The sequence below is a fragment of the Carettochelys insculpta genome, chromosome 9, assembly GCF_033958435.1.
Source record: "Carettochelys insculpta isolate YL-2023 chromosome 9, ASM3395843v1, whole genome shotgun sequence".
Classification (NCBI taxonomy): Eukaryota; Metazoa; Chordata; order Testudines; family Carettochelyidae; genus Carettochelys; species Carettochelys insculpta.
The window spans coordinates 11,419,667-11,446,826 of NC_134145.1; the positions used below are offsets into that span (position 1 = coordinate 11,419,667).

General features: G+C 42.3%; 1 protein-coding gene across 2 annotated transcripts in view; it reads left to right on the forward strand.

Annotated features, from left to right (window-relative positions):
• Window positions 1-27,160, forward strand: part of PODN (podocan) — a 39,388-nt gene that overhangs the window by 7,964 nt on the left and 4,264 nt on the right. For both annotated transcript variants that reach the window (XM_075002425.1, XM_075002424.1), the window contains exons 3-10: window positions 2,929-3,022; window positions 4,407-4,471; window positions 13,451-13,560; window positions 16,361-16,517; window positions 17,279-17,394; window positions 18,276-18,933; window positions 21,879-22,027; window positions 26,689-26,879. In XM_075002425.1, coding sequence (XP_074858526.1) covers window positions 2,929-3,022; window positions 4,407-4,471; window positions 13,451-13,560; window positions 16,361-16,517; window positions 17,279-17,394; window positions 18,276-18,933; window positions 21,879-22,027; window positions 26,689-26,851 — 1,512 coding nt within the window. In that variant the 3' untranslated portion in view covers window positions 26,852-26,879. The remainder of the gene's footprint in view (window positions 1-2,928; window positions 3,023-4,406; window positions 4,472-13,450; window positions 13,561-16,360; window positions 16,518-17,278; window positions 17,395-18,275; window positions 18,934-21,878; window positions 22,028-26,688; window positions 26,880-27,160) is intronic.

Below are 27,160 nucleotides of genomic sequence, written 5' to 3' on the forward strand. Positions count from 1 at the left end.
CCAGCCCCTGTGGGGCTCTATGGTCACCGTGTGCAGCAGCCCTTAGCCCAGGGCTTCTGGCTGCTGCTGCTGCAGCTGGGGATCCATGCTGCATGCACAGGGTCTACAACCAGTTGTCAGCTCTGTGGATCTTGTGTTGTTTAGTGCAACTGTGTCTGGGAGGGGCCCTTTAAGGGAGCGGCTTGCTGTTGAGTCCGCCCTGTGACCCTGTCTGCAGCTGTTCCTGGCACCCTTATTTCGATGTGTGCTACTTTGGCGTGTAGACGTTCCCACGCAGCGCCTATTTCGATGTGGTGCTGCCCAATGTCGAAGTTGAATGTCGACGTTGCCAGCCGTGGAGGAGGTGTAGACGTTATTCATCGAAATAGACTATTTCGATGTAGCGTGCATGTGTAGTCGTAGCCTGGGTGTGTTCTCCTTCTGGAGACTGGCTTTTTTTTTTGTTTTTTGTTTTTTGTTTGTTTGTTAGTTAGCTTAGCTTAAACTTCTTCTGGAGTGACTTAAATGTAAAAGCCCATGTGCTGGTTTCAGGATACTCTTATTGGGATTAAGCCACTATAGCTATACTGGTTTAAATTCATGCCTTAACTTACAGGCTACATCTGCACGAGAAGCATCTGTCTGCTGAAGTCACCGTTGGAAGGTATTTCCTGGCAAAACTTCTGTTGACAGATGGCGTCTACACATAAAAGCAGATTGAAAGCAATCCACTCTGTTGACACAGAGCAGCAAGACTGCCCAGCCTGTTCTCAACAGAACAGCTGACCAGAACCTCTGCAAACAGGGCTGCCTGGATGTGCTGGATTTTGTAGACAAACTGTTGACAAAGCACATTTTGTGTGTAGATGCTCCACAATTTTTCCTGACAAAACCACAGTTTTGCCAGGAAAAGCCTCTCATAGGCTACGTCTACACGTGCACGCTACATTGAAATAGCTTATTTCGATGTAGCGACATCGAAATAAGCTATTTCGATGAATAACATCTACACGTCCTGCAGGGCTGGCAAAGTCGATGTTCAACTTTGACGTTGGGCAGCACCACATCGAAATAGGCACTGCGAGGGAACGTCTACACGCCAAAGTAGCACACATCGAAATAAGGGTGCCAGGAACAGCTGCAGACAGGGTTACAGGGCAGACTCAACAGCAAGCCGCTCCCTTAAAGGGCCCCTCCCAGACACAGTTGCACTAAACAACACAAGATCCACAGAGCCGACAACTGGTTGCAGACCCTGTGCATGCAGCATGGATCCCCAGCTGCCGCAGCAGCAGCCAGAAGCCCTGGGCTAAGGGCTGCTGCACACGATGACCATAGAGCCCCGCAGGGGCTGGAGGGAGAGCGTCTCTCAACCCCTCAGCTGATGGCTGCCATGGCGGACCCCGCTATTTCGATGTTGCGGGACACAGATCATCTACACGTGCCCTACTCCGACATTCAACTTCGAAGTAGGGCGCTATTCCCATCCCCTCATGGGGTTAGCGATTTCAACGTCTCGCTGCCTAACGTCGATTTCAACTTCGAAATAGCGCCCAACACGTGCAGCCGTGACAGGCACTATTTCGAAGTTGGCGCCACTACTTCGAAGTAGCGTGCACGTGTAGACACGGCCATATAGATGTAGCAACGCAAGTCTAACTTTTCCATGTAGACAGAAGAATCATCTCTCACTGTGCTGTCAATAGCTTCACTTTCCAAGCAGACTTTTTTTGCAGAAGCTTAGAAAGTTTCAATTTAATTAAAGCCATTGGTTTCCTCCCTTTGCTCCATTGCCTGAGGCCTCTGGTAGAGTTAGGGCAGTTGTGTTCAAGACAAGGTGATGCTGGTGTCCATCAAGACTCACTGAAAGTCCTTAAAATTAAGACCCTTTCCTTGCTTGACACAATGGTACTGTGTCATTGCTCCCCATCAGGCAGGCGTTTCAACAAGATGTCCTGTGACACCTTATAGACCAACAGATTTTTTGGAGCATAAGCTTTTGTGGGCAAAGACCCATTTCATTAGATGCATGCCCACGAAAGCTTATGCTCCAAAAAAATCTGTAAGTCTGTAAGGTGCCACAGGACTTCTCATTGTTTTCGTGGATACAGACTAACACTGCTACCTCTCTGATACTTATAATTTTTTTGTTATTCATCCATAAGCTTTGAAATGTTGTAGTGCCATGCCAGTAGAATGTATTTATAGTTATTCTTTTTTACTGGAGCACATGAGCCAGATCATGCTCTCAGTTAAAGCACTGTGAATCCAATGCAGGGACTGCAGATTCCTGCATACATAGAGTATGTCTTTGGAGGAGAGACTGCAATTTTCTTAGCCCCCGACCTAGATTATATCGTAATATAAATGTTTAATATTAATATGAATGCTCTTCATCCCTGTGCACGATCAAAGAATTGTTAACTTAAGTGTGATGTCAGATTCTTTATTAGCAGTGGCCATGTTAGAAATAGAACCCAGCTTGACTTTTCAGATCCCTTGATAAGTTTGCAGTTAGAAAAAAAAATCTTTCACTCTGCTTATAAATCCAGTTATGTTTTGTTTTAAAAAAATAAAATCATTAATACAAGATAAATCTGGAACCCAATATGCTAGTCTTACATAATATTTTACAGAGTAAAGCTGTGCTTTATTTGCATGCCAGCTGCTCAAAGGGTTTGCCTCTGGCTGAGAGCATTATAGTTTTGCTAGAACCTGTTCTTCATGAAGTACACGACCTGGATATTTTGAGGGGTGTGATGAGCTGCAGAACTGGGCTATGCAAGTTTTCAAACAATGCTAACTTTGGTTTGTCAGATTTGGAATCTGAGTTTGGCCTTTTATAGTCTATTTTTGACATTCAGATCCATTCCCAAACTTTCCAAAAGTTCAGAGCTAGAGTCCTTCTCTGATTGCTTAGTTGATGATTCCTTTTCCCCCTTTCCTTAGAACAACCAGATTGAAGAAATCTTTCCAGAAGAGCTTGCTCGTCTTTACAGACTAGAAACGCTCAATTTACAGAACAACCGGCTCACTTCGAAAGGTAAGCTGGAAAAGACGGGCATCAGAGTACAGAGAGCTGAGCACTGCAACATTTATGCAACAACCCAGTCACTGGTTACAGATGGAAGGCGTGAGGTATTGTGCGTGTGTTCAAATGTGTAGCTTGTTGGAATGGTTGGCTAATCAGTGTTGCTCCTTTGGCCAGCATACCAAACGTGGAGGCACTTCATCAGCTTAAAAGTAATGCTCAGTGTATAAAAATGCAGTCCTCCTTGTACCAAAGGAAGAGACATGGCAGCAGTATTGTGTACTGAGGCGTAGAGTATGCAGGTCAAGGAAACGCCCTCCAGTCCCCCTAGAGCACATCACTGCAATCCAAATTGGATCCAGAAACGTCTGCGTGCTGAACAAATTCCCTATGACAGAGCCTGCTTCTTAATTCACTCCTTCAGTTCAATTCAGTTAATTTGATGTCTGAATTACGCAAAACCTTTGGAACTGAACCATATGCATTAAAAATAAAACAACTCCCACTCTTTCTATCAACCCACTTTGATTGCATCAGGCAAGTTTTGCTGGATAATTTGAGCATATGCTATAGGATATTGCCATTTAGTTAAAAAGAAAAGGCCAGATTCTGAAAGAGGAAGAAAGGACAGGCTGCGGAAGAGTCATGTGATCATCAAGAGGAAAGGTGTGTAATACACAAATGGTACTACTGTCAACACACTCAGGTGTGATGCTCTCTGTGATATGTGCCTATCAACTCATCTGGCTAATAGGAACAGTCTCTTATTTCAGAGGGTATGAGAAGACTTGATTGGAAGCACAACATCATGGTACATCAATAGTGCACAGCAAAAAAAAAAATTACTAAATTCAGGACTCGGTCTTATTCCCTGTTCAGTTAATAGTGAAACTTCTTCCATTAACTTCAGTGAGTGCATCATTGAGCCTAAAGTTTCAAATATGCTATGATTTAGACTATATCCTTATGAAGAAGAATTTTCTACAAGTTCATAAAAATAATTTAATGAGAAAATTCTGAAGATTTAGTGGTGTGGGGGAGGGAAGAAAATCCACATTTGATTGCTATCCTTTCTTCCCAGGTAGTATGGATGCTCCATGCAGTTAGTAATATATATATCCTACAACAAGTGACCTTAAATCTGGTGTTCTGTGTTACACCGTCTGATCATTGTGCTCATTATTACAGGCTGAACATGTGCTTTGTTCAGCTAGAGCTATTTATGAATTTCTTTACTCTTTATAATCACAGAAAATGAAACAACAAGCCTGAATTGGGTAATTTCTGAAAAATATTTAAAACTTGTATTATAGATATCCTTTGGGAGACAAAAAAGCCCCTCTAGCATTCTTATTCACAAAGGGTGCTGACTGTAAATCATTCCTGTTATTTGAAGGGCTTCCAGAGGAGGCTTTTGAACAGCTGGAGAATCTGAATTACCTGTACCTTGCAAACAATAAGGTAAGAGCAGGGCAATAGTTTTTGGAGATGCTGTCTGGTGTTATTAGTTAAGTTAAACAATAATGATGATTTTAAAATGTTTGTTCTCCATGCCTGTCATGTTGTCCTGAGATGCGCCTTTCCAATAGGAGACTATCTGCAATTAAAACTGACATCACACTGCAAAACTGTTAACACAAAAGGACTATTTATGGAGTTGATCTTAAGATGTGTTTGGAGATATTCATTTTAAGAGTGCAAGCATAGATAAAAGAGAGCTCATTTGTCTAGGTGGTATCTCAACATGTAGACAGGACCTGTACTACTGGAGGAACTGAGCCGCAGATCCTGATGACTTCAAGATGACATTAAATAACATCAGGTGCAAAGTATTATGCCTCATTTAGAAAGGAAAATCTAATGCACAAATATAAAATAGGAAATAATGGACAGTAACACTGCATGACATTGGTGTAAGAGATACAGGTGGCAATCATGACAAGGTATTGTGTGGAGTTTTTGGTAGCTCCTTAAAAAAAGGATGTGAATAATGTGGAAAGTGTCTCCAGGAAGGCAACGAAAATGATAAAAGTTTTGGAAATACTGACCTGCGAGGGAAGATTAAAATAACTAAGACTGTTCACTCATGAGAAAAGGACACTAAAGGGAGCACCCCCAAAAAGCCTTCAGATATGTTGATTGATGACTGTCCTCTTCGTAGCAGCCTTTGTTTTCCAGGTATGTTGAATGTAGCACAAGCAGTAAAGAGCTTAATATGAAGTGTGGGAAATTTAAATTCAATATTAGGAAAATCTTTCTAACTACAGCGAAAGTTAGGTATGGAATAGGCTTCAAAGGGCAGTTGTGGAATCCCCAGCATTGGAGATTTTAAAGAACAGATTAGATAAGCACCTCTCTGTATGGTCTAGCTGTACTTGGCCCTGCTTTGGTACATGGGGTTGAACTAAGGGATGGCCCGGGGGTTCATGACAGATACCTCAGGCCTTCATGAAACCAGGATGGGAATAGCCTCTCTGCTATCCTTGTATTCCTGTTGTTTTTTCAGTGAAATAATTTTTTTTTAAAATGAACTCTTACAATTACTTGCCATGGAAAGAAATGTGGTGCCACAGAGAACTATTACTTAAAGCACCAGACACAGCTCAATGGGGAAGAGGGAAAGTTCAGCTGTGCAAGCATGGAGCCATCATATAGAAAGATTCAGTTCTTTATCACACTTTAGAAAAAAATGTCAGTGATACTTTTGTCTCTGAATTATACACAAGTGGCCAGATTCTGGTCTAAGTCCTCCCAGGACAAATCCTTACTAACTTTGTAGATTTCACCTGGTGTGGCCGAGTTCAGATTTGCTCCTTAGTACAGCTACATCACATTCCCTAGTTTTTAAAGCCGCATTTCCATGTAATGGTCTTGGCAGCAAGTAGGCTCATAAAACAGAAGAACAAGCCAGGCTGTGACTAATATTCCAGAACTTTGCAGACCAGCTTTTCCCTGTGTGACAAAACAAAGTGTTTGGCTCTTCCTGACACTGCTGCAGAGGGACACACATCCAAGATGAAAATGCAAACATCAGCAAATTGTCAGAAGCTGTTACAGTTGTGTACCCAAAAAAGTCACAAGCCAGGACAAACCAGATTGGTTTGTGCTGCAATGGGATGTGCTCAAGCTCTGGCAACTCTGCTATTTGGAGGAGAGCAGGGGTTTGCTGGTAGTTTACTCCTCTCATTTTATGGAAAGAGGCTTGTCTTGATGCTGTTTTAGTTAGTGGCTGGTTTGATTACTTCACACAGACAAATTGGAAAGTTGGCTTTTTAAATTACCATAATTAGGCCAATACATAAACCTGTTGTTTTATGGTGACTGAGACTACTACAAATTATAATTACTTATTTAAATTCTCCAGTAACCTCCAGAACAAGCCTTTGTCACATAGCCTATGGGGACACACAGCATGCATCACTTTTAACAAAACGCCACCTGCTGAAATAGAGGGCAGGGCACTAAGTGGCTATATTGATTAAGATCAACATCAACCTTTGCATCAGGGAGGCTTTAAATTTCTCAATATTCCCATATTGATATGGGATTTGCTAGAACCAAGGCATTTTCTCTTTATGGTGGGGTCTGCAGCAGACAAGTAGAAAATTGATTCCACAGACTGAACATAGATTTCATGACAGCACTTTAAATGGTTAATCTACCAGTTAATCATGGGGGGAAAAAACCCTGCAATATGGAGACATTGGGGAGGGCAGCAATAAGGCTGCAGAGACAATCTGACTGGTTGAAGTCACTAGATTGCTGTTAGATAATAATGATGGGAGAGTTCCCAGCCACTTAATTTACTTTAACTCTGCTAACAGCTATGAAAACCCAGCATAAATTCTCCAAAGAACTAGCCAATGAAAATCACCTTCAATATTATAGGAATTACTCTAGAACAGTGTGTTCCAGACACCATCCGTCCTATGTACTGCATTAGAAACAGCAAAGATTTGGTCATTGGATCTCTGCACAAGCAGATAGTGCAAATCATTTTCAAGACAAACTTGCTACTGTTGGACAGTTGAGGCCTCTGTAGGGAGAGTGGTGGGTTCTTAATGGCCAAGACCTGGAACACAAACCACACATTTAGATTGAACATTTGCTAGCTTAGCACAGCAGGTCAGAGAAAGGACAGCAATATTCCCTCAGCTCACCACATTTCCATTATTAGTGAGAGCATGAAATTTCCCTGCTGCGGTGGATGAAAGAATAACTTGCCCAACCATCAGAGTAACGTGTTTATAGGCTTTTGAGAGCAGCCATGTTTTTCTGATGTGTGCCTCAGAGCAAGAGGATAGAATGGAGAGAGAGGGGCGATAAGAAGGTTGTTAACATTGCTTCCAGGACCTTCATTGCACCATATACACAAAGATCCTGGTGCTCTTCATCCATTTCCTGGCTGTTGGTGACACCCCGCCCCACCACAAAAAAAAAAGTTTAAGTGTCATAAAAGCCAATGAGTGAAAGTTGTAGCAATGGGGCAGTTATTGTGTCCATTCTATTAGTATTGTACCCTTTTCTTCTGCTCCTCATACCTAGCTGTGAAATAGATTGAGAGAGCTGCCTGCTTCTGTCAGCTAAATCTAAATATATCTTCTTATCTCTGAAATCTGACCGGCCCACAACAACTGTCCAGTGCCAGACAGTTGACACAAGCTTGTCCTAAGGGGAAGAAATGTCTAGATAAGGCTCTGAGCAGTGTAAACCTCCTCCTCCTCCTTTTTTTTTTTTAAATGAGACAGTGGAAACACCACCTCTATTTTCTTTCTCTGTGGTTTTCAGTGGTTCTCTTGTTTCTCTGAGTGTCCCACAGGGATGTCCTGGGCTGTTGTGTGTTCCATGTAACTGCTTTGACCCAGGTGACAATGTATGTGACAGGAAAGCTCGAACCTGCATGAGAGTGACTACTTGCATATATGATTGGTTTCCTGTGACTGATGTCTGTGTTATGCTGTGGTAGTGATTGTTGCCCTCTGACATTTCCAGAGCTTCTTGACCAGGTTTGTTATCATAAGCCAGTACCATGAGAGTACAAGTAAGCACATTTAAAGTTAAAGGCAAAACAGTGTCCATGCTGGTAGCTGGTAAAATGCCTTTACTTTCCACCCATTATTTCTGCTGCTGAGAAAGCTTCGCAAGGGGTCAGGGATTGGGCAAAAGGGCTCTTTTGCTTTATGTCCATAAAACATTTTCAGGCAGCCTAAGAAGGAAATAACTGAGAGACCAACAAATGAAACAAACTTATTTTTCAGTTTAAAAATAAAAGTCTGAGTTACATGTCTAGTGAATAAACAGTCCTGTAGCACCTTAAAGACTAACAATTTTATTTATTAGGTAATGAGTTTTTGGGTGTGTCTACACAGGCACAAAGCTTCAAAATGGCCGTGCTTTCAAAAAGGACCCCCGTATAGCCGCACCGAGCCACATGCATTCGAAAGCAGCACTTTCGAAGTGCCATGGCCAGAAGCGTCCTAATGCCAACGAGGCGCTGAATATTCAGTTCAGCGCCTCATTAGTAATCTTCTAAATGGCCATTAGCATGGTCATTTCGAAGATTTGTGCCCGTGTAGACACACCCTTTGTGGGTAAGACCCACTTCATCAAATTCGTCAGATATCTGAAGAAGTGGGTCTTGCCCTCAAAAGCTCACTTCCTAATAAATAAAATTGTTAGTCGTTAAGGTGCTACAGGACTGCTTTTTTGTTTTGTGAAGATACAGACTAGCATGGCTACCCCTCTAACACTGTGTCTGGTGAACTACAAGGTGATAGAACACTACTGTGTCCAAGTGCATGCTTGACACAGCAGCAGAAAGAACAGCTTCAGCACTCTCTAACTATACAGGTATTTAAAAAGTTATGCTAAGTAGATCCCCATTAAAATTGCTGTTTTTCCCTAAGGCCCACAAGAATTGTTTAATAATAATTTGAGTAATAAAGAATTACTGACATTCCTTCATGTGGGGCCTCTTTGTGTCTTGCCTACTCTGTAGGTCTGGCTCCCAGTGCACTGATATCTATGTAAATCCGGAATAGATAAGGATATTCATGGAATGTGCAAACTGTGTGAGGGGAGGATTTATAGACTCAAAGTATTTAAGGCCAAGGGACCAGTATACTCAGGTGGTCTCACCTGCTGCATAATGTACCTCATTAAATTTCACCAAATAATAACTGTATCTAGTCCATACCTTCTGGTTGTATTCTCCAGAACGTATCATTGTAGAAAAACATCTAATATTAATTAAATATTTCTGGTGACAGAGAATCTATCACATTCCTAGGCAAATTGTTCTAATGGTTAATTACCTTCACTTAAAAATTTTTGCTCCTAATTTCTAGTCTGAAATTGTCTAGCTTCAGCTTCTGGCTGGTGCATCTTTTTATGCCTTTGTCTCCTCTACTGCCAGAAATCTTTTCACCACACAGCAGAATCACCCTGTCCATAGGATGGCTCAGGGCCGTTGCCCTTGTCCCCGTGCTTTAGGGGCCCATGCACTTCAGAGGGGCTTGGGCGGCATGGAGGCCAGCAGCAGTGCTGCTGGCCCCACTTGGCCTCCAGGATGCAGGGCCTGGAGAGCTTGAGGGCCGGCAGCAGTGCTACCAGCCCTGCTCTGCTCCATCCCACCAGCTCTCAGCATTGCTCAAAAGAGGAGGGGGCAGAGACCTGGGGGAAGGGGCAGGATGGGCAAGGGCAGAGCAGAGGTAAGGCTTGGGGAAAGGGTGGAGTGTGGGTATGGGCGCGAAGAGGACTGGGACAGAGGGAAGTAGCACAGAGGGATGACCAGGCCATGCAGGTACTTTCAAACTGTGGTTAATCAGCCTTCTTTTGGATAAACTAAAATACACTGAGCTTCTTTGGCCTGTCCTTGTAAAGCAGGTTATCTAGGTCTCAAAACATTCTTGTAGCTCTTTCCTGAACCCCTTCCAATTTGTCAACATCCTTTTAAAAAAAGAACTGGCACAGTATTCCAGTAACTATCTCACTTCTGATGCATACGCACTGAAAACCTCTTCCTCTTTTTACTTGATATTCCCTTCTGATACATTCAAAGATTGCATTTATTCTCTTAGCCACAGCACTGCTCTGGGTGCTCATGTCTTGAGTCATCTTATCACCTTGAATCCTAAGTCCTTTTGAGTTGCTGCTTTCCAAAATACAGACCTCCGTCCTAAAAGTGTGACCTCTGTTCTTGGTTCCTAGATGTAGGATGTTGACTTTAGCTGTTATGCAGTAATATCATCTTACTATATGATCCAGATTGCTCAGTAGAATTGAGCTTTCCTAATCTTTTGCTACTCCACCAATTTTTGCCATCTGCAAACTTTACCAGCAACAGTTTTTTCCCCAGATAGTTGAAAAAGATATTGAACAGCACTAAGCAAAGAAGAGAAGCAAGCCCTGTATCTGCCTTGTTTGGATTATAAACTTTTTGGAAGAAGAATGCATCTTTTGTTTTCAATACACCGTGTTTAACAAATAAGATGTAACTGTAAATATACATCCCATATTTGCTTCTGTGCCAACATTATATTCTGCTGTGTTGTTTCGTATAGCACGCCTGGTAACCAACATCCTGTTAGTTGTCAAATCTGCATCAGACTTTGGAACTAAAGTGTGGTGTAACTACAGGTTGCACCTCCCTGGTCTGGCACCCTAAGGTCCTGAACAAGGGGTTTTGCCAGAACAGGGGAAGTTAATGTCCCTCTGGTCCCTGGCTGCCCCTGCTGGCCCTCCAGCCACAGCTCTCTGGCCTTGCAGATGCAGCTTGCCACTGCAGAGGGCTCCCAGCCCCAGCTCCCTCCGCGGCTACTGGGGGACACCAGCTTCCTGGCCCCAGCCCCGTGCAACTGCCAGAGGACACAACACCTTGACTTGGCCCTGCCACCCCTTGCAGAGCTGCTGGGAGGCTGGCTCAGGTTGCTCTCGTGCCCCAGCCGCCTGGTTACCAGACCACTGAGTGCCAGTTTTGGGAGGTACAACCTGTACTACATGACACATGGCAACAGAGAAACAGCCGAGCTGGCTTTTATATTCAAATTCGGCACATTAACACATGGTTTAAATCATGATGGGAACTTTCTGAGTCACTATAGGGGCTCGTCTGCATACTTGGCTCAGTCTAATTCTTGACTCCCCCCCCACCCCTCCACTCTCTGATTTGCTCACCTTGATTATCTTTTTCTGATTTGTCCTCCTTGCTTACTGTTTTTGGTTCTCTGTGTCTTAAATATTGAGTCTGTTCTGGTCTGGCTATGGTCTGAAGAAGTGGGTCTGTCCCATGAAAGCTCACCTAATAAACTATTTTGCTAGTCTTTAAAGTGCTACTTGACTGCCTTTTGTTTTGATAGCTGTGTTAGTCTGTGTTCTGTCAAAACAAAAAACCAGTCACATAGCACTTTAACAGCTAACAATATAATTTATTAGGGCTATGTCTACACTTACCAAAACTTCAAAATGACCATGGTAATGGCCAAATTGAAGAATACTAATGAGGTGCTGAAATGAATATTCAGTGCCTCATTAGCGTGCCGCCAGCTGCGGCAGTTCAAAATTGCCACATTTCACTCCTGCGCGGCTCATCTACATGGGGGTCCTTTCTGAAAGGACTCCCCCAACATCGAAATCCCATTATTCCTATGAACTCTACAGCCCTACCAGAACAGACTCAATATATAAAGCACAGAGGTACAAAAATTAACATCAAGGTTGACAAATCAGAAAAAATTGTTACAAAGGTTGGCAAAACAGATAGAAGAGCAGAAAGAGGAGAGTGAGGAGTGGGGAAGTTAAGTGGTAGGTCAAACATCAAAGTATGTGAAAGAGTCCTTATTATAATGGGTCAGGTAATTGCTGTCCCTGTTCAAACCGCATTAATGTGTTGAATTTGAATATGTTAGTTCTGTAATTAACATGGTTATGTCCAGTGATGGTGTCTCCAGAATAGATATGTAGACAAAGTTGGCAACGGGACTTGTTGCAAGTAAAAGTTCCAGGAGTAGTAGTATTGTGTTATAGGCTGTGGTTGCTAGTGAGAATCCTCATAAGGTTGGCAGGTTGTCTATAGGAGAGAACAGGTCTGTCACTTAAGGCCTTCTGGAGTGTGGCTCATGATTTATTATAGGTTGTAGGTCTTTAATGAGGCATTGCAGTAGTTTGAGTTTGGGGCTGTAGGTAATGACCACTGGTGTTCTATTATTAGCATTTTTGGGCCTATCTTGGAGTAGCTGGTTTCTGGGTACTCATCTGACCCTGTCGATTTGTTTTTGTTTTTGTTTTTTTTTACTTCTCCTGATGGGTAATTAAGGTTTATGAATGTCTGGTAGAGATCTTGTAGTTTTCAGTCTCTGTCAGTAGCGTCAAAGCAAATGTGATTGTGTCTGAGGGCTTGACTATAAACGATGGATCATGTGTAGCGGTCAGTAGGCTTCCGGTAGAGAGAGTAGTATTGATCTGGCCATCAGTGATTTGCACTGTAGTGTCCAGGAAATGCATCTCTCATGTGGAGTGGTCAAGGCTGAAGTTGATGGTGGGATGCAGATTGTTAAAGTCTCTGTGGAATTCTTCTAGAGTCTCTTTACCATGGGTCCAAATGATAAAGATGTCATCGATATATCATAAGTAAAGGAGGAGTAATAGGGGACAAGAGCTGAGGAATCGTCGTTCCAAGTCAGCCATAAATATATTAGCATATTGTGGGGCCATGTGGGTGTCCATAGCAGTGCCACTAATCTGGAGGCATAAATTGTCCCCAGATTGGAAATAATTGTGGGACAGAACAAAGTTACCTAGATCAGACACCAGATTAGCTGTGGGCTCACTTGTAGTCCATCTTTATGTGGAATATTATTGTAGAGAGCCTCTACGTCCATGGTGTCAAGGATGGTGGTGTCAGGAAGTTTTCTAATTTCCTCAGGAAGTCAGTGGTACCTCAGAGATAGCTGGGAGTGTTGGTGGCATAGGGGTTGAGGAGGGAGTCTACATAGCTGGATAGTCTGTAACTAAGGGTGCTAATCCCCAAAATGATAGGGCTTCTGGAGTTACTTTTACATAAGACTCTAGTAGGGAGGGCAATATGCTGCCTTTTTAAAAATACACATTTTGGCATAGTATTTCACAGGAATTACAACCATAAATGAAATGTATTTACTCTCTTAACCCTTCATTTCTCTCACCAAAAGAAAAAAAGCCTCTTTCAATCAAAGCAAAACCCATCCAGGCATTTTGAAGAAAGACTCTAGCTCCATCCTGTGGAGATTATTTAGTGAGGACAAAAGGCCTCACTGCTTTTAATGAGACCACTCGGACTGTGTCACTTATGGTTGCCTCCTCAAAGTAAATAGCCTTCAGATAGTCTGTTGATAACCCAGTATTGGTAGGTAAACCATTCATTGCATCTTACTGACTTTCCCTCCCCTGATATTTATTTTTCAGCTAACTCTGGCTCCAAAATTTCTACCAAATACCTTGATCAGTGCAGATTTTGCAGCCAATTATCTCACAAAGATTTATGGGCTCACATTCGGACAGAAGCCAAACCTGAGGTAAGGCACTCAGAAGTGAAAGGAAGAGTATGTTCTGTCACTGCTTAGTGCAATTGAGTTGGTGAGGATAACTGTTTAATTTGATTGTTTACCAAAACTATTTTTGGCCTGCAGATAACTTGTGGAGGAAGAGGATTGTTTATTTTACCAAGGGGACCAAAACCACTCTCAAAGGAATGCATTTTAGTGGCTTTTGCTGGATATCACACAACCATGCATCCAACATTTTTAATAAACACATCTTCTAAATCATTTTTTGTGTTTATCTATTATGATTGGCAAGGAGCAGTGCAGATTACAGATTAATCAACTCAGTGACTAACAGGTCAAATATCCCCCCTCCCCCACTCTTCATTCCTTCACTGAAAGGCTGTGATCAAGCTGAGACTAAAATGTTGCGGTTAATAATGCAAGAGTATTGGAATCAACTGTACTTACCAACCCCCATCAGTACTTCAGCCTTTTGGGGCTGGTTCTCTCGGCTCAAATGCTATTCTTTAGTGATGATTTTCTAGGCTGGGCCCCAGTGCAGTGCCACAGACCACCCTCATTTCATTTGAATGCACAGAAGCCAGCTGTGAAATGTCATCTGTGCCACAGAAGTTTGGCCTCATCTAATCTGTCTAATCTGTCAGAATCCATTGCAAGAGCAACCCACACTCCACTGCTGGCTGTGACATGCATATTTGAATTGTTAGTGGCTATTGCTGGCTGGCACAATTGAGCACACAAGGTCTAATCCTGCAATCCTGCAAATTGACTCATCAATTTCCATTGAGTTACATACAAGTTGTGTTAGCTCAGTACCTTCTAGGCTCTTAGGCCTTGTCTAAACTACCATAGGCCATTGACCCAAGTTACACAACTTCAGCTATGTGAATAACCAGCATAACTGGGTCTGCTCACTGCAGTATCTTCACCACAGTAAATTGACAGCTGATAATCATCAATTTCCATTGATCGTCTTGTTTTGGTGGCTACCAGAGTCAGTGGAACAGCACTCAGTGATTGATTTATTCCATCTATACTAGATACGATAAATCGGTCCCAGCTGGATCCAGCAGGTAGTGGAAACATGTTCTGGGTCTGGTAAACTGCTGCAGTCACTTAAAAAGGTTGGGTCAGTTACTCATCTTGAGTGATATCTCATGACTGCATCCGAGCTTAAGCATATGTCTTCTATTCAGCACCTGAATTACAGAAGCTGTTGAGTTCTTGAATCACACTTAGTAGCTGGGCTCTTCTGAAGTGAGTTCCACAAGCTCTCGTGTAGCAGTCATTGTTTAATACAGAATAGTTGTTCATTGTTTCCTGAGCTGGACTGATACAAGATCCTAACTCAGATATCCCGTTGCTGTACCTCTCCCACCCCTCCCCCAGTAAAGTATTTACTTTCAGTTTCTGCTTATTTGGAATGAGGCATTTGCAGAAAGGCAAATACTTTTGAGTTAAAAGCGTAGTCGACCCCGTAATGAGTAATGCCCTTCCCTGTTGTTCTCCTTTGTCTGTCGAGCTGTTGTTTCTATGCTGAGTACAAAAAAAAAAAAAATCTCCTCCCCCTACCCTGCCACAAAATCATCTCCACATTTGCAACAAAATCCTAGGATAAATCAGAAAATGCAACCATTTCAATCTCCACTTTGGAAGTGGTCACCTATTTATTGTATTCTCAACCTGCTACCAGGGATGCAGTGCCTCTTGTAGTACATACAGAAACAAAAGGACTATAGAAATCAAAGCAGTCCCCAGTGTTTATGGCAGTGCTAGTTTCAAAAGAAAAGAAGGGAGGATGGGTTGGACCTGTTTTTCCTCTGATTTGCAGAGGTGTAAATTGGGAATGGCTCTTCTGACATCACTGTCATTGCACAACTATAAAAACTATGTAAGAAAAAACAAACAGTCCAGTAGCACCTTAAACACTAACAATAAATACTAATAAATTTGTTAGTCTTTAAGGTGCTACAGGACTGTTTGTTATTTGTGAAGTTACAGACTAACACAGCTGCCGCCTTAGATTATGTAAGAAAGATGTTTCCTTTCCACTTCTGAGACAGAACTGTTTCCCCTCATCTGATGGAGCTAACTGGTGCAGAGGAAAATAAAAAACATATTTCCCTGAATCTTCACCTTAAGTTTAAAAGTCTGTCTTATATACTGGTTTAAGCTTGTTGTTTCATCTTCATAGTGATCTTCACACTCCTGAGTTGTGGAAGCAGAAGTTCTGAAATAGCAACATAGACATTATTCTTGTGTTATTTCTAACCTTCATGGAAGTAGAGAAAATGGAAATCTCCTGAGATGACCAACCCTCAAGAGATTAATAGCCCAACTTTGCAAACTTGAGGATGGGATGTTCTTAAGAATAGCACCCAAACTTTGGGGCACCTATCTGAATCAAACCAAACTCTAAACCCATCACTTCAATAGAATCCCTCTGCCTAGTGGCCAAACACAGAGCTGGGTTCAAGCAATTAAATTCAGATCCAGATTTCAAGCATACCTGAGTCTTGCCATCAGCAATCCCAGGCATTGTCTTAGCCTGCTAAAGATGGGGTCACTTATAAAATACAGATCCCATTCCAGGTTTGGATTTTGAGTATTCCACCATTTCAGAGACTGGTTGGGCACATCTGTTTTTATACTTGACAGAGTAAGTGATACATTAAAAATAAAGATAAGTAGCAGCCATGTAGCAAAGGAAGAAGATGGTGGACTGAAACATAGATCTCACAAGGCTGCATTGGGTAAGAGAGGAAAGCAGACCATACTACCTAATTCAGTCTCTATTTTTTTCTGGTAGATCTGTGTATCTTCATAACAATAAACTTTCAGACGCTGGATTACCTGATAATATGTTCAATGGCTCTGATAACGTGGAGATATTGATCATGTCCAGCAACTTCCTGAAATATGTTCCAAAGAACCTGCCTCCAGCACTGTATAAACTACACTTAAAGGTAATAGAACCAACTTTGTGTATTCTCTTACATCTGAGATGCAGTGCTTTGTGTGTGAGAGAGATGTAAACTGCCTTTTGTTAGATTGTGCCTGCTAGGTTTGGGTTGAATGAAAAGCATCCCTGAGAGCAGTCAATCTCCCCTATATGTACAAGTCTGCTGGCATCAGAAGTGATGACTGGTTTGCAAAGCAACAAACTGTTTGCCTAGATCAAAATTCCTTTTTTCTTGTTTCCAAAATGTTTATTGCTGGTGGCTGGCTGGCAGCCTTGCATGTCTCAGTCCTGAGTGTAGTTAACCATCAGGCAGTCCTTGGGCAGAGAATGTGCACGTTTGGTCATGCTGTCCTCTCATGGAGGAATCATGCAGAGGGATTTGGAGGAGTAAGGGGACTTCGAAGTTGACCCAGCATTTCGAAGGACTGGCGGGTGCGCCGCAGCTAGATGCGTGCCGGTACTTCAAAGTTTAAAACTTCGAAGTTGCCGCGGGGCGGCATTTGCTTAATGAAGTGCTGCCTATGTACGGCAGCACATTAGTAAACTCCCAACACCCTAATTACCATCCTTCCTTCGAAGGAAGGTGGTAGTGTAGACAAGCCCTTAGAGAGTTATGCCAGACGATGAGTGAGAACGAGCTGCTGGATTTGGCCACCTGTTGTTTGTTTGCCTGTGGACATGAGACCTATGATGCTTGCTGCTCAGAGTTGTGCCCCACTGTTCTCTAGACTCTGATGCTTGATGATGTGCTTTCTGTGGCTGCAGAACAATAAGCTGGAGAAGATTCCCAAAGGGGCATTCAATGAACTCATGGGCCTTCGAGAGCTGTATTTGCAGAACAACTACTTGACTAATGAAGGGATGGACAATGAAACCTTCTGGTGAGACTGTGCGCTTTACTTTATACCTCTGTTTATTTGGCTGTTTTTTGTTTTTTGTCCTTTACGTGTACCACAAGGCACAAGGTTCCTACTACAAAATGTGACATTTTATGTCTTTATTTACTGGGTTTGTATGAGAAGGCCTAGCTTCAGCTGCTGCCACACAAATGCAAACCTTCTTAAGTTGTACCCTACAGCACCTTTAAACAAAGGATGCCTCCTTCCCTGGTAGCTGAAGGCATAGTGTAGGGTTCTGCTCCTGTTGAAACCAACAGGAAGTGACAGCATGCTGTATTTATGTTTTATGACGGGTCAAATGCTTATGGTAACCAACCCACTCTCCTGCAAGCATTAAAATCCTTGATGGCACCAGATATACTCTAGTGGCCAGTGAAGAAACAACACGTTCTGTTGTCCCTACTAAGGATACAACATCAAAGGCTATATATACACTGCTGCAGATAGTTGACTTAAGGTACACAACTCCAGCTATGTGATTAAAGTAGCTGGAGTCAATGTACCTTAAGTCAAGTTCCTGCAAGCTCTACACCATGGGGGCTCAACAGGAGCCCAGTGACTCTCCCATTGACTTTCCTTACTGTTCTCATCTGGGTAGAGTAACAGAGAGCTATGGAGAGCGATTTGTGGTTAATTTGGCAAGTCTGCACTAGATCTGCTAAACTGACTACCAGTAGGTCTTTCTCAGAGCATTGATCAAGGCCGTAGTGTAGATATAGCCAGAGACTGAAAGGGAGGGTGGCCATAATGGCGGGAAGGAGGAGAAAGTCTTTAAGAAAGGACGTAAATCCCTCAGGGAAACAGATTATAATTTCATTTGGCAATATGTAAATAGAGAATGTTTTCTTTCTTGCATTTCCAAGGAAACTATCCAGCCTTGAATATCTGGATTTATCCAGCAATAACCTTTCACAAATCCCAACTGGCTTGCCTCGAAACGTTGTCCTCCTTCACCTGGAGAAGAATGCAATTAAGACAATTGCCAGGGATGTTTTGATCCAGATTAGGAACCTTGAATACCTTCTGCTTCACAATAACAAGTTGAAAGCCCGAGGAATCCACCCGCTAGCCTTCCAGGGCCTGAAGAAGCTGCACACTGTCCATTTGTACAACAACATGTTGGAAAGGATTCCCAGTGGGCTGCCTCGGCGAGTGAAGACACTTATGATCCTTCACAACCAGATCTCTGAGATTAACAGGAATGACTTTGCTACCACTTACTTACTGGAGGAGCTAAACCTGAGCTACAACAAGATCACAAGTTCTCGTATCCATCGGGAGGCCTTCCGCAAGTTGAGACTGCTGAAGGCCTTGGATCTTTCTGGGAACAAGCTCTACACAGTGCCCTTTGGCTTTCCAAAGAACTTGCAAATCCTGAAACTGAAGGAGAACGACATAAGCACCATTCCACGAAGAGCTCTGGCAGGGATGACAAAGCTGCAGGAGCTATACCTGAGCAACAATAAATTGAAAGTCAATTCCATTTACAGAGGAGCATGGAAGGAACTCAGCAGTCTCCAGGTAGAAACACCACCTTCTTTCACCTGTACTGGTAACATAGATGTCCCTTCCCTAGTTGCATGACCCAGTTTAGGGAGCATTAATGGTAGATTAAGATGGGTCCTTATTTTCTAGGTCTGCACATTCAGTGCAGGGCAGTGTAGAAAGGGGCCATTCTCTGATTTTTACAAAGACTTGGGACACAGTTAGCCACCTAAAAAGAAAGACAGCTCCTGTTATACTGTTGTCAGAGGAAGTAAGGATTTCTTTGGCTCCTGGACCCTGTGTTTTGTTTATAACTGGATATTAATGAGTCATACAGTTAAAACCGCAGATGCCGCCATACAGATGCCTCCCCGCTACCCCAAGGGTTTTAAATCAGCTTTATTATGTAGAGCTCAGAAGGGAGGGACACTGGGAGGTACAGAGTGCATAAACAAACTGTTAATGCACAAAATATCCACAGCACCTTACAGTCAGAGGAGCCAAGCTGTATGATTTAGCAGCTCAGCTGGGTAAGGCACCTGGATAGTGGTTAGGAGGTTTGGATTCAATCAGCTGCCTCTTGCTTGGTTAGTTGTCAGGGGAAATTGAGTAGAAACATAAGGCAGGCAGGAATCATCTCATCTGTGCTGTGCAAAATGATTTTGCAGTAGCTGAAGGATTTGCCAACATTTCCTTTTAGGCAATACCCTTTCCTTGCTTTAAACGGTGTTGTTCTTATCATATGGCAACCATCTACTCTACCTACATTACTGCACTGCAAGGAGGGATCTGTATCTGAAAGTAACTCAGGGATAACAGATGCAGAATATATGTGATCCTGGTTACCAGCGTAAGGGCTTCAGACAGGCCAAGAATTTTGATAATGCAGAAGTTGATTTCAGGTTTAGTTACGATCGTGAAGTCTAGGGAGAAAATGGTGCATCAGACCTTAGGTGGTGTAAATTAGCATAACTCCACTGAAATCAGTGCAGCAATGTCAGTTTGTAGTAGGTGAGGCTCTGGCCTAGCGTGATCATATCTCAATATGGGGTGGGAGGGGTAGTTCTTCACAGCTGCACCAAGCCCCAGGGAGCTGGTGCTCCCCCTCTCCCAGCCCTGGGGAAGCAGCAGCCGCTGGTGCTCGCTGCTTGGAGCTCCAGAAAAGTGGCAGCTGCTGGAGCTCCCTGCGCAGAGTCTCGGGAAAGCAGCAGCCTCAGGCACTCCTGGCCCTGAGCCCTGGGAAAGCATCAGCCACGGGTGCTACTGGCCCTGAGCCCTGGGGAAGTGGTGGCAGCGGACACGCCCAGCCCTGGAGCCCCAGGAAAACAGCAGCTGTGGGCGCTCCCAACCCCAGCCCCGAGGGCCTCAATGTGGGACAGTTCATCCCTTCTAAAAAACAAGTAGGGATGCCTTTTTGGCACCTGATATACAGGACTGTCCTGCCAAATACGGGACGGATGGTCAGCTTTTTACTCTGGCCTCATGTTTTTATCATGCATTTTTAATTTGCTTTTTAACTGGGTGCTTATAATGAAGGCAGGTAAACTAAAGTCTAACTGTATGTTTGTAGTTCAAAGAGGGTTAGTTCAAAGATGGAACTTAATTCCGAAGGATGATGTTACTGATGAAGATCACAGATGGTGGGATTGTTTCACTGTAAGACTTCAGGCTTTTTTCCATCCTAACCCATCTGTTTTCAAACAAAACCAAATGCTCTTAAGATATCAGAAGGTTTAATTATTAAGAAGACATAAGCGTCTGTTATCTAAGGGTCTCATTCACTACTGCGTAACTCTGGTTTTATGCCACTGTCACACACTGAAATTAACATCAGTTCATAGCAATTGCAGAGCTCCTGGAGTCCTGCTGCACCCTACTACATTATAAACCCTGTTCAAGAAAAATGACTTTATTGTACAGGCTAATTATTTTCTTCAAGTAGCCTCTATGGATACTGCTTAATGTTGCATGTGGCAGAGTGCATTTTTGAGCGGCTTTATTACTTACTCAGTTATTTCTCTTACAACATACACTTATTTCTACTTCATTAATGGGTTGACGCTGCAGTTTTCAGGTGAGTAGTCCCACTGTAGGAAATATGACAGATAGCAGCTGTTAAGACCCCAGTCCTGCAAATACTTATCCACATGCTTTACTTTGCACATGACTATTTGCACTGAAGTCAGTGAAGCTACTTGCATGTGCAAAGTTAAGTATTTTCATAAATGTTTGCAAGATTGGGGCCCGAATCTAGAATGAGTGCATTGAAGTCACTGGCATTGCAGGTTTGCTGTAGTATAACTCCCAGAGGTGGCCAGATAGTACAATGATTGGAGTTGTGCACATATATCTTAGATAGGGTGTGAGAGATGTATTCAGCCCATTTCTTTCTGTAAGACTAGACATGTGAGCAAGGGTTGTGGCATCAGGCCCTAGCTAATTTAACATATTGGTCTGAATCAGAAACATTTCTTGCCATTTGAAGAGTAGCTTTCATCAATGAAGTGTTTGAGAGACTATTATCCAAGGAATTCTATGCATAATTGAAGCCCAGGCTGTTTTTCATTCATTTACAAATAGGCCTGGAATAATGCATGAGGATAGAGGTAGAGAAATGTAGGTGCCCATAAACAAAGCAGCTAGATCTCTGATGTGTCGCCTCTTGATTAAATAGCACTGTGAGAGGGCAGAAACCTGCTACCTCTTTGGCTGCTCAGTTTATACAAAGACACAGACTCTCCCTCCTGCTCCCGCTCCCTCTCTCTCTCTCTTCTGGTGATTTCTTATTCAGATAATCAGACCCAATAATCCAGGATAAGTTTTGCACATGTAAAACTGGCTGGTTACCCCTGCCAATGGCTGTCAATATCCATCCTTTTGAGATTCACGCATCACAGTCTGGTTCACCAGTAATGAAATATGGTTTGTGCTGCTAATGTCTACACTCAGTTAACCCCTGGCTGTATGACTCTTCCTTTCAGTTATTAGATATGGGTGGCAATCAGCTGATTTCTATTCCATCAGACCTGCCAGCATCTTTAGAATATCTCTATCTCCAGAACAACAAGATCACCATGGTGTCAGAGAATGCTTTTGATTCCACACCCAACATAAAGGGAATTTTCCTCAGGTGAGGGCATTTTCTACTTTGAATCTACATATAGGCTTTTCTGTATTTTGTGACTGCTTGCTTCTTTAGGGTCAGGGGCACCATTTAAAAACCTAGCATCTCCTGGGCAATGTAGTCATACAGTAATCCAAGGTGCAGGTGTATATGAATGCAAGGGTATGTGTGTACCTCATACATTCACTCTGTTTTGAGTACTGCATCATTTTGCATTGCAATTCTTGTAAGATTGGGTCAGGCCAACAGAATAGACAGAATACAGGACAACAGTGTATGTGCTTCTTATGCCCAGGAACTTAAAGTTGGTAAGTTTTAACTCAGCCTTATCACTGATTTTCAGTCCTGAATCTCTATAGAATGACAAACAAAAGCTTGTGAGTGGTCGGGGGCATACAGGGTTTTAGCTTTGCACAATGTGTGTGTTGCTGTGGTAGTTTTGAAGGGAAGAGGTGAGCCCATGATATGATGATTAGGATGTTTATATGATCCTGGGTATCATAGGGTGATTGGCCCTCTAAGGCTACAGCCACACAGCAAAGTTATTATAAGGTAACAGCTGTTATTTCAAAATGACTTTGTGAGCATTTACACTATGCACACACTATTTTGAAATAAAGTCAAAATAGCAGGCACATTATTCTCATGTTGTATGCAGGAGGAATAATGCCTGTTTCAAAATAGCTATTTTGAAATAGGCACTGTTAAGACGTAGAGGCAATGTCTACACTAGCCCCTTCCTTTCGGAAGGGGCATGGAAATAAGCGAGTTGGGAAGATGCTAATGAAGTGCTGTCATGAATATGCAGTGCCTCATTAGCATAATGGCAGCCACACGCGATTTGAAAGCACTGCTTTCGAATCATGTGCCACCCATGTAGACGTGGGCCTTTCAAAAGGACCCCCCAGAATTTGAAAGCCCCTTCTCCCTAAAACCAAAAAGGAAGAAGGTGCTTTTGAAGTCTGGGGGGACCTTGTGAAAGGCCCCCAGCTACACAGCAGCATGCAATTCGAAAGCAGCACTTTCAAATCGTGCATGGCTGCCATTATGCTAATGAGGTACTGCATATTCGTGGCAGCGCCTCATTAGCATCTTCCCAACTTGCTCATTCCCATGCCCCTTCCTAAAGGGTAGTGTAGATGTAGCCAGAATAGTGCTATTTCAAAATAAGCCATAATGGCATCCAATGGTACTATTTCAAAATAGGCACTATGTGTCCAGATATGCAATTTTGAAATAGATGGGTGCTATTTAAAATGCATTCTTGTGTGTAGCTGTTTTATTTCGAAATAGGCTATTTCAGAATAGCTATTCTGGAATGGCATATTTCAAAATAATGCTGATGTGTAGGTGTAGCCTAAGAAGGATCAGGGTCCAGGGAACCTGCACTAATTATCTGCTGCCCAGTTGAATTTAAGAGAAGATACCCTGGCCTCATAAAGGAGAATCTTCCTGTCCTTTTTGGCCATCCCTGCTGTAATATTTCTACAATCACCCACTGTTGAAGAGACTCCTTAAAAGGGACAACAATACATTTTCTTCCAGAGAGCTGCACAAATGACTGATTAACTAGTTTTAAGAGAACCCACCACCAAAATCAGTCCCTTAATAGGATATAAAATCCTTTGTTAGGTCTAAAAGCTTTGGAAATATATTTGTAATATAAACATATGGTAAAATTTCATGAACTGTGTATTGTTACGGAGAGCACACAAAATAAGTTAGTGGTCCCTTTTTCTAAAAGGAGTGAACTTTGTTATGAACAGAGGAAACTGCTCTGACTGATTAATTCCAAATAATGTCTTTTTTCAGTGTGTTAAATATGAAGTAATCGGGAAGGATTATTTTATGAAGGTTTAAGAGTACTTTTAAAATAGAAAATCAGCTTAGAAATACTGATTCAGAAAATGTAAAGCAGAAAAGAGCTGCAACATGTATTTGTATTCCATGATATTTAATGTCGTATTCTGCAGGAAAGCTGCGTTGCCCTTATTACAAAGTTTTTGCAAATAAATCTCTCACACACTTCCGGATATGACTGACATTTTTTATTCTCAGATTTAGCACTTTTAGTAAGGGAGCTTCCGCATGTGCAGTCTTCACAATCTTGCATGCAGTGGAAAAGGTGTTCCATTTTCTTTAGAAAGAAATTTTAGAAGAGTTTTGTTTGGTATTTGTCTGGAAGGGGTAGGCAGAGTAGGGGAGGGAAGAAAAGAGGCAGTGGGGGGCAGGGCATTGGCAGAGTGTGGGGTGCCTTGGTGGAGCGGGACTGGAGTTTGGATGGGGCCACAAGCCGTGGAGCTTGCCTCCCCAAGCAGCAGCTTTACCCACTACATATGATGGCCATTTATGCACATTGTGTATAAACATGTGGGGCCTCATTCTTGAGTGAGCTGTGGACCCTTTACATAGTTCAGGCAGCATAAGTAGCCCATATCACACTTGGAAGGCAGGGCTATGCAGACACATCCCCTGAGCCACTGTTCTGCACTGAATAGAACTTGTCTGCAGAAGAGTGACCTGAAATGTAGAGATAGAAACCCAAAGTTTCAAACAAGTTCATGACCTGATATTCAGAATTTCAAGTTAATTAAGGACAAAGTTGAGCTGGGTGAAACATTAAAAATAAGAAGTGAAACTTACCAGCTTTCACTGCATACCCAAAACTTGGGCCAAATTCACTCGCTTTTATAAACTTTTCAATTAGTGAGTTTTTCAAACAGGCATGGGTCAATTTATTATGTAGCCAGAGCTCTGTTCAAATTCAAAACTCATGGGCATGAAGCCCTACAAACCAAGATGTCTCAGTTTCCCACAGCACTGAAAGAGATGTTACATTTTTGTACCTTTTTGACTTATGAAAAGATTGCTTCTTCACTTTGTGAACCACTGCAAACCTTTAGCTACCACTGTCTAGCATGCAGTTTAGATTAAATAGCACTGAAAACAGGTGAATAGTTTATTTTTTAAACTATATACTTGGTGTGTTTAATGGGCTACATATTCATCTCATCTATACCCAGTATGAATCTAAATTGTTGTGAACTAGCTTAAAGGTAGTTATTCTGGATGTAAACCAGTGCAAGTGAAATCAGTTTTTGGCTCAGTAAATGTATGTGTTTTTTATTATTTGAACAGAATGATGTTAGCAATATTGCTCAGACAGGATGTATAAAACCCCTGGAAAATACAGAATATATGATTAATCTGGTATTTTACCCCACCAATAACGTGTTCAGAAGCCTGTGATGGGCTGATGATGACCTTTATTTGATTTGATTCCTTTATATGCAATTAAACTGCTCAAATCTGTGTACCCTACATATTTGAATAATTCCTCCCTGAATAAATTATTGCATACCAAACAAACCAAATTAAAACCTGATGTCTTTGAATCCAGCTGTTCAGGCTTCTGAGAATTTAGTGAGAACTTGGATGCAGTTCAGAAACCAGATTTATATAAAAGTGTATATATGAAACAAATATTCAGAAATGTCTGGCTGTAGTCTTTAGTGAGAGGCCTTGTGAAAATCCGATGTATTTCCCAACAAGAAGCTGTTAGTCATCATTTCATTCTAAAAACAATGTGCATCTGTGAATATTTAAGAGAATACAACAGAGAGCACATTCAAGAGACAGGCCACTCAACAAACATGAAGGAGTCTTAAAAATACATATTAGAGCATTTACACTTAGGAAACAAAAATGACAGATGAACAGTTTTTGCACTTTGTTGTGTGTTTTCTAAGAAGCCCTTGATCCACTCTTTAAGGGGAAAAATCTAAAACTATCAAGAGGTGTCCCTGAGTCTCATAGACAAGCACACTATGTTTTGAGAGACTATATTACTTACTATGCATCTTTTATTGGAACAACTTCTGTTGGTTGAAAGAACAAGCTTTCTGGCTTCACAGAGCTCTTCCTCAGGTCTGGGGAAGAAAATCAGAGTGAGGAGTTTTGTGTATTATTTACATTTTATGGGTTTCCCTGCTATAGAAGTTCTTTGTCAACTGGGGTACAATCAAAAACAATAATGATATCAAAGTAACAGCTTCACCTGGCTGCTCACAGATCATTACTTTCCATCTCTTCCTCTCCTCCATCCAGAATGGCCAAGTTCTGTGTTTTTTTGTCCTCAGCCAACACTCTCAGTTTAATCCAGTGGGGCCTGGAAGGGACAGGGCCTAGGGCATGAGGGTCCCCCCCCCTGCAGCTGCCCCCTTTGGCTCACCCATCAGTGGGCTTTGTTTAATCAGCTGGGTTTGCCTGAGCAAAGGCCACTTATGAACTTCAGCATTTGGCCCCAGTGTTTTGCCATCAGGCTGTTGAACCTGGGACTGTTTAAAAATGTCCACTTTCAAAATGCCCTGATCTCACAAATGTCATCCTAGAGTCAGGCCAGTCATTGTTAGCGTATTGAACAGTGCTGCTTTTTTAGGCTGGTGTGATACTTCTTGGAGTGGTATTGTGTGCTAGTCTAATGTTATGGCAAGTTTGTATCCTGGCTACCTTCTAATCTTCAAAGACTCCTGTGTTGGCAAAAGGTGTACTGTATTTAGCATCTGCAGAGATTATATGTTGTAACATAAGGGCAAAATTAAAAATTAGAATGTACCCCTGCAAAGAAGAGTTATTTTAAACACAGTGGCCACACTTTTGTTTTGAAGGTATAATAAGATAGCAGTTGGAGCAGTGAAGGAAAGTACATTCCAAAGCCTAAAGCATTTACAGGTGCTGGATATTGAAGGGAACTTTGAATTCAGTGACAAATCAAAGAAAAAGGATAATTCAGAAGAGGAGGAGGAGGATGAAGAGGAAGAAACAAGCTAACTATGAACAGACGCAAGTACATTATGTGGTAGGTAACCACCCTAATATACCTTCTCAAGGGTCCATTCCTGATACCCTTATGTAAGTAATCCTAATTTTCAAGAGTGGTACAATTGGAGTAAATAGAATTACTCATCATGGTTAAGAATTATAATGGGACAGCGATGGAAGGATCAAAGCTAGGAGGACAATTTCTCTTAAAAATCATTGTGAATCTGGTGTTCATCAAAATTAGTGCACAGACTCTGATTATCCCATGCACCAGATGCAGCGTTGACAGCAGCAGCTGCACTTGCTTTTCTGATATGG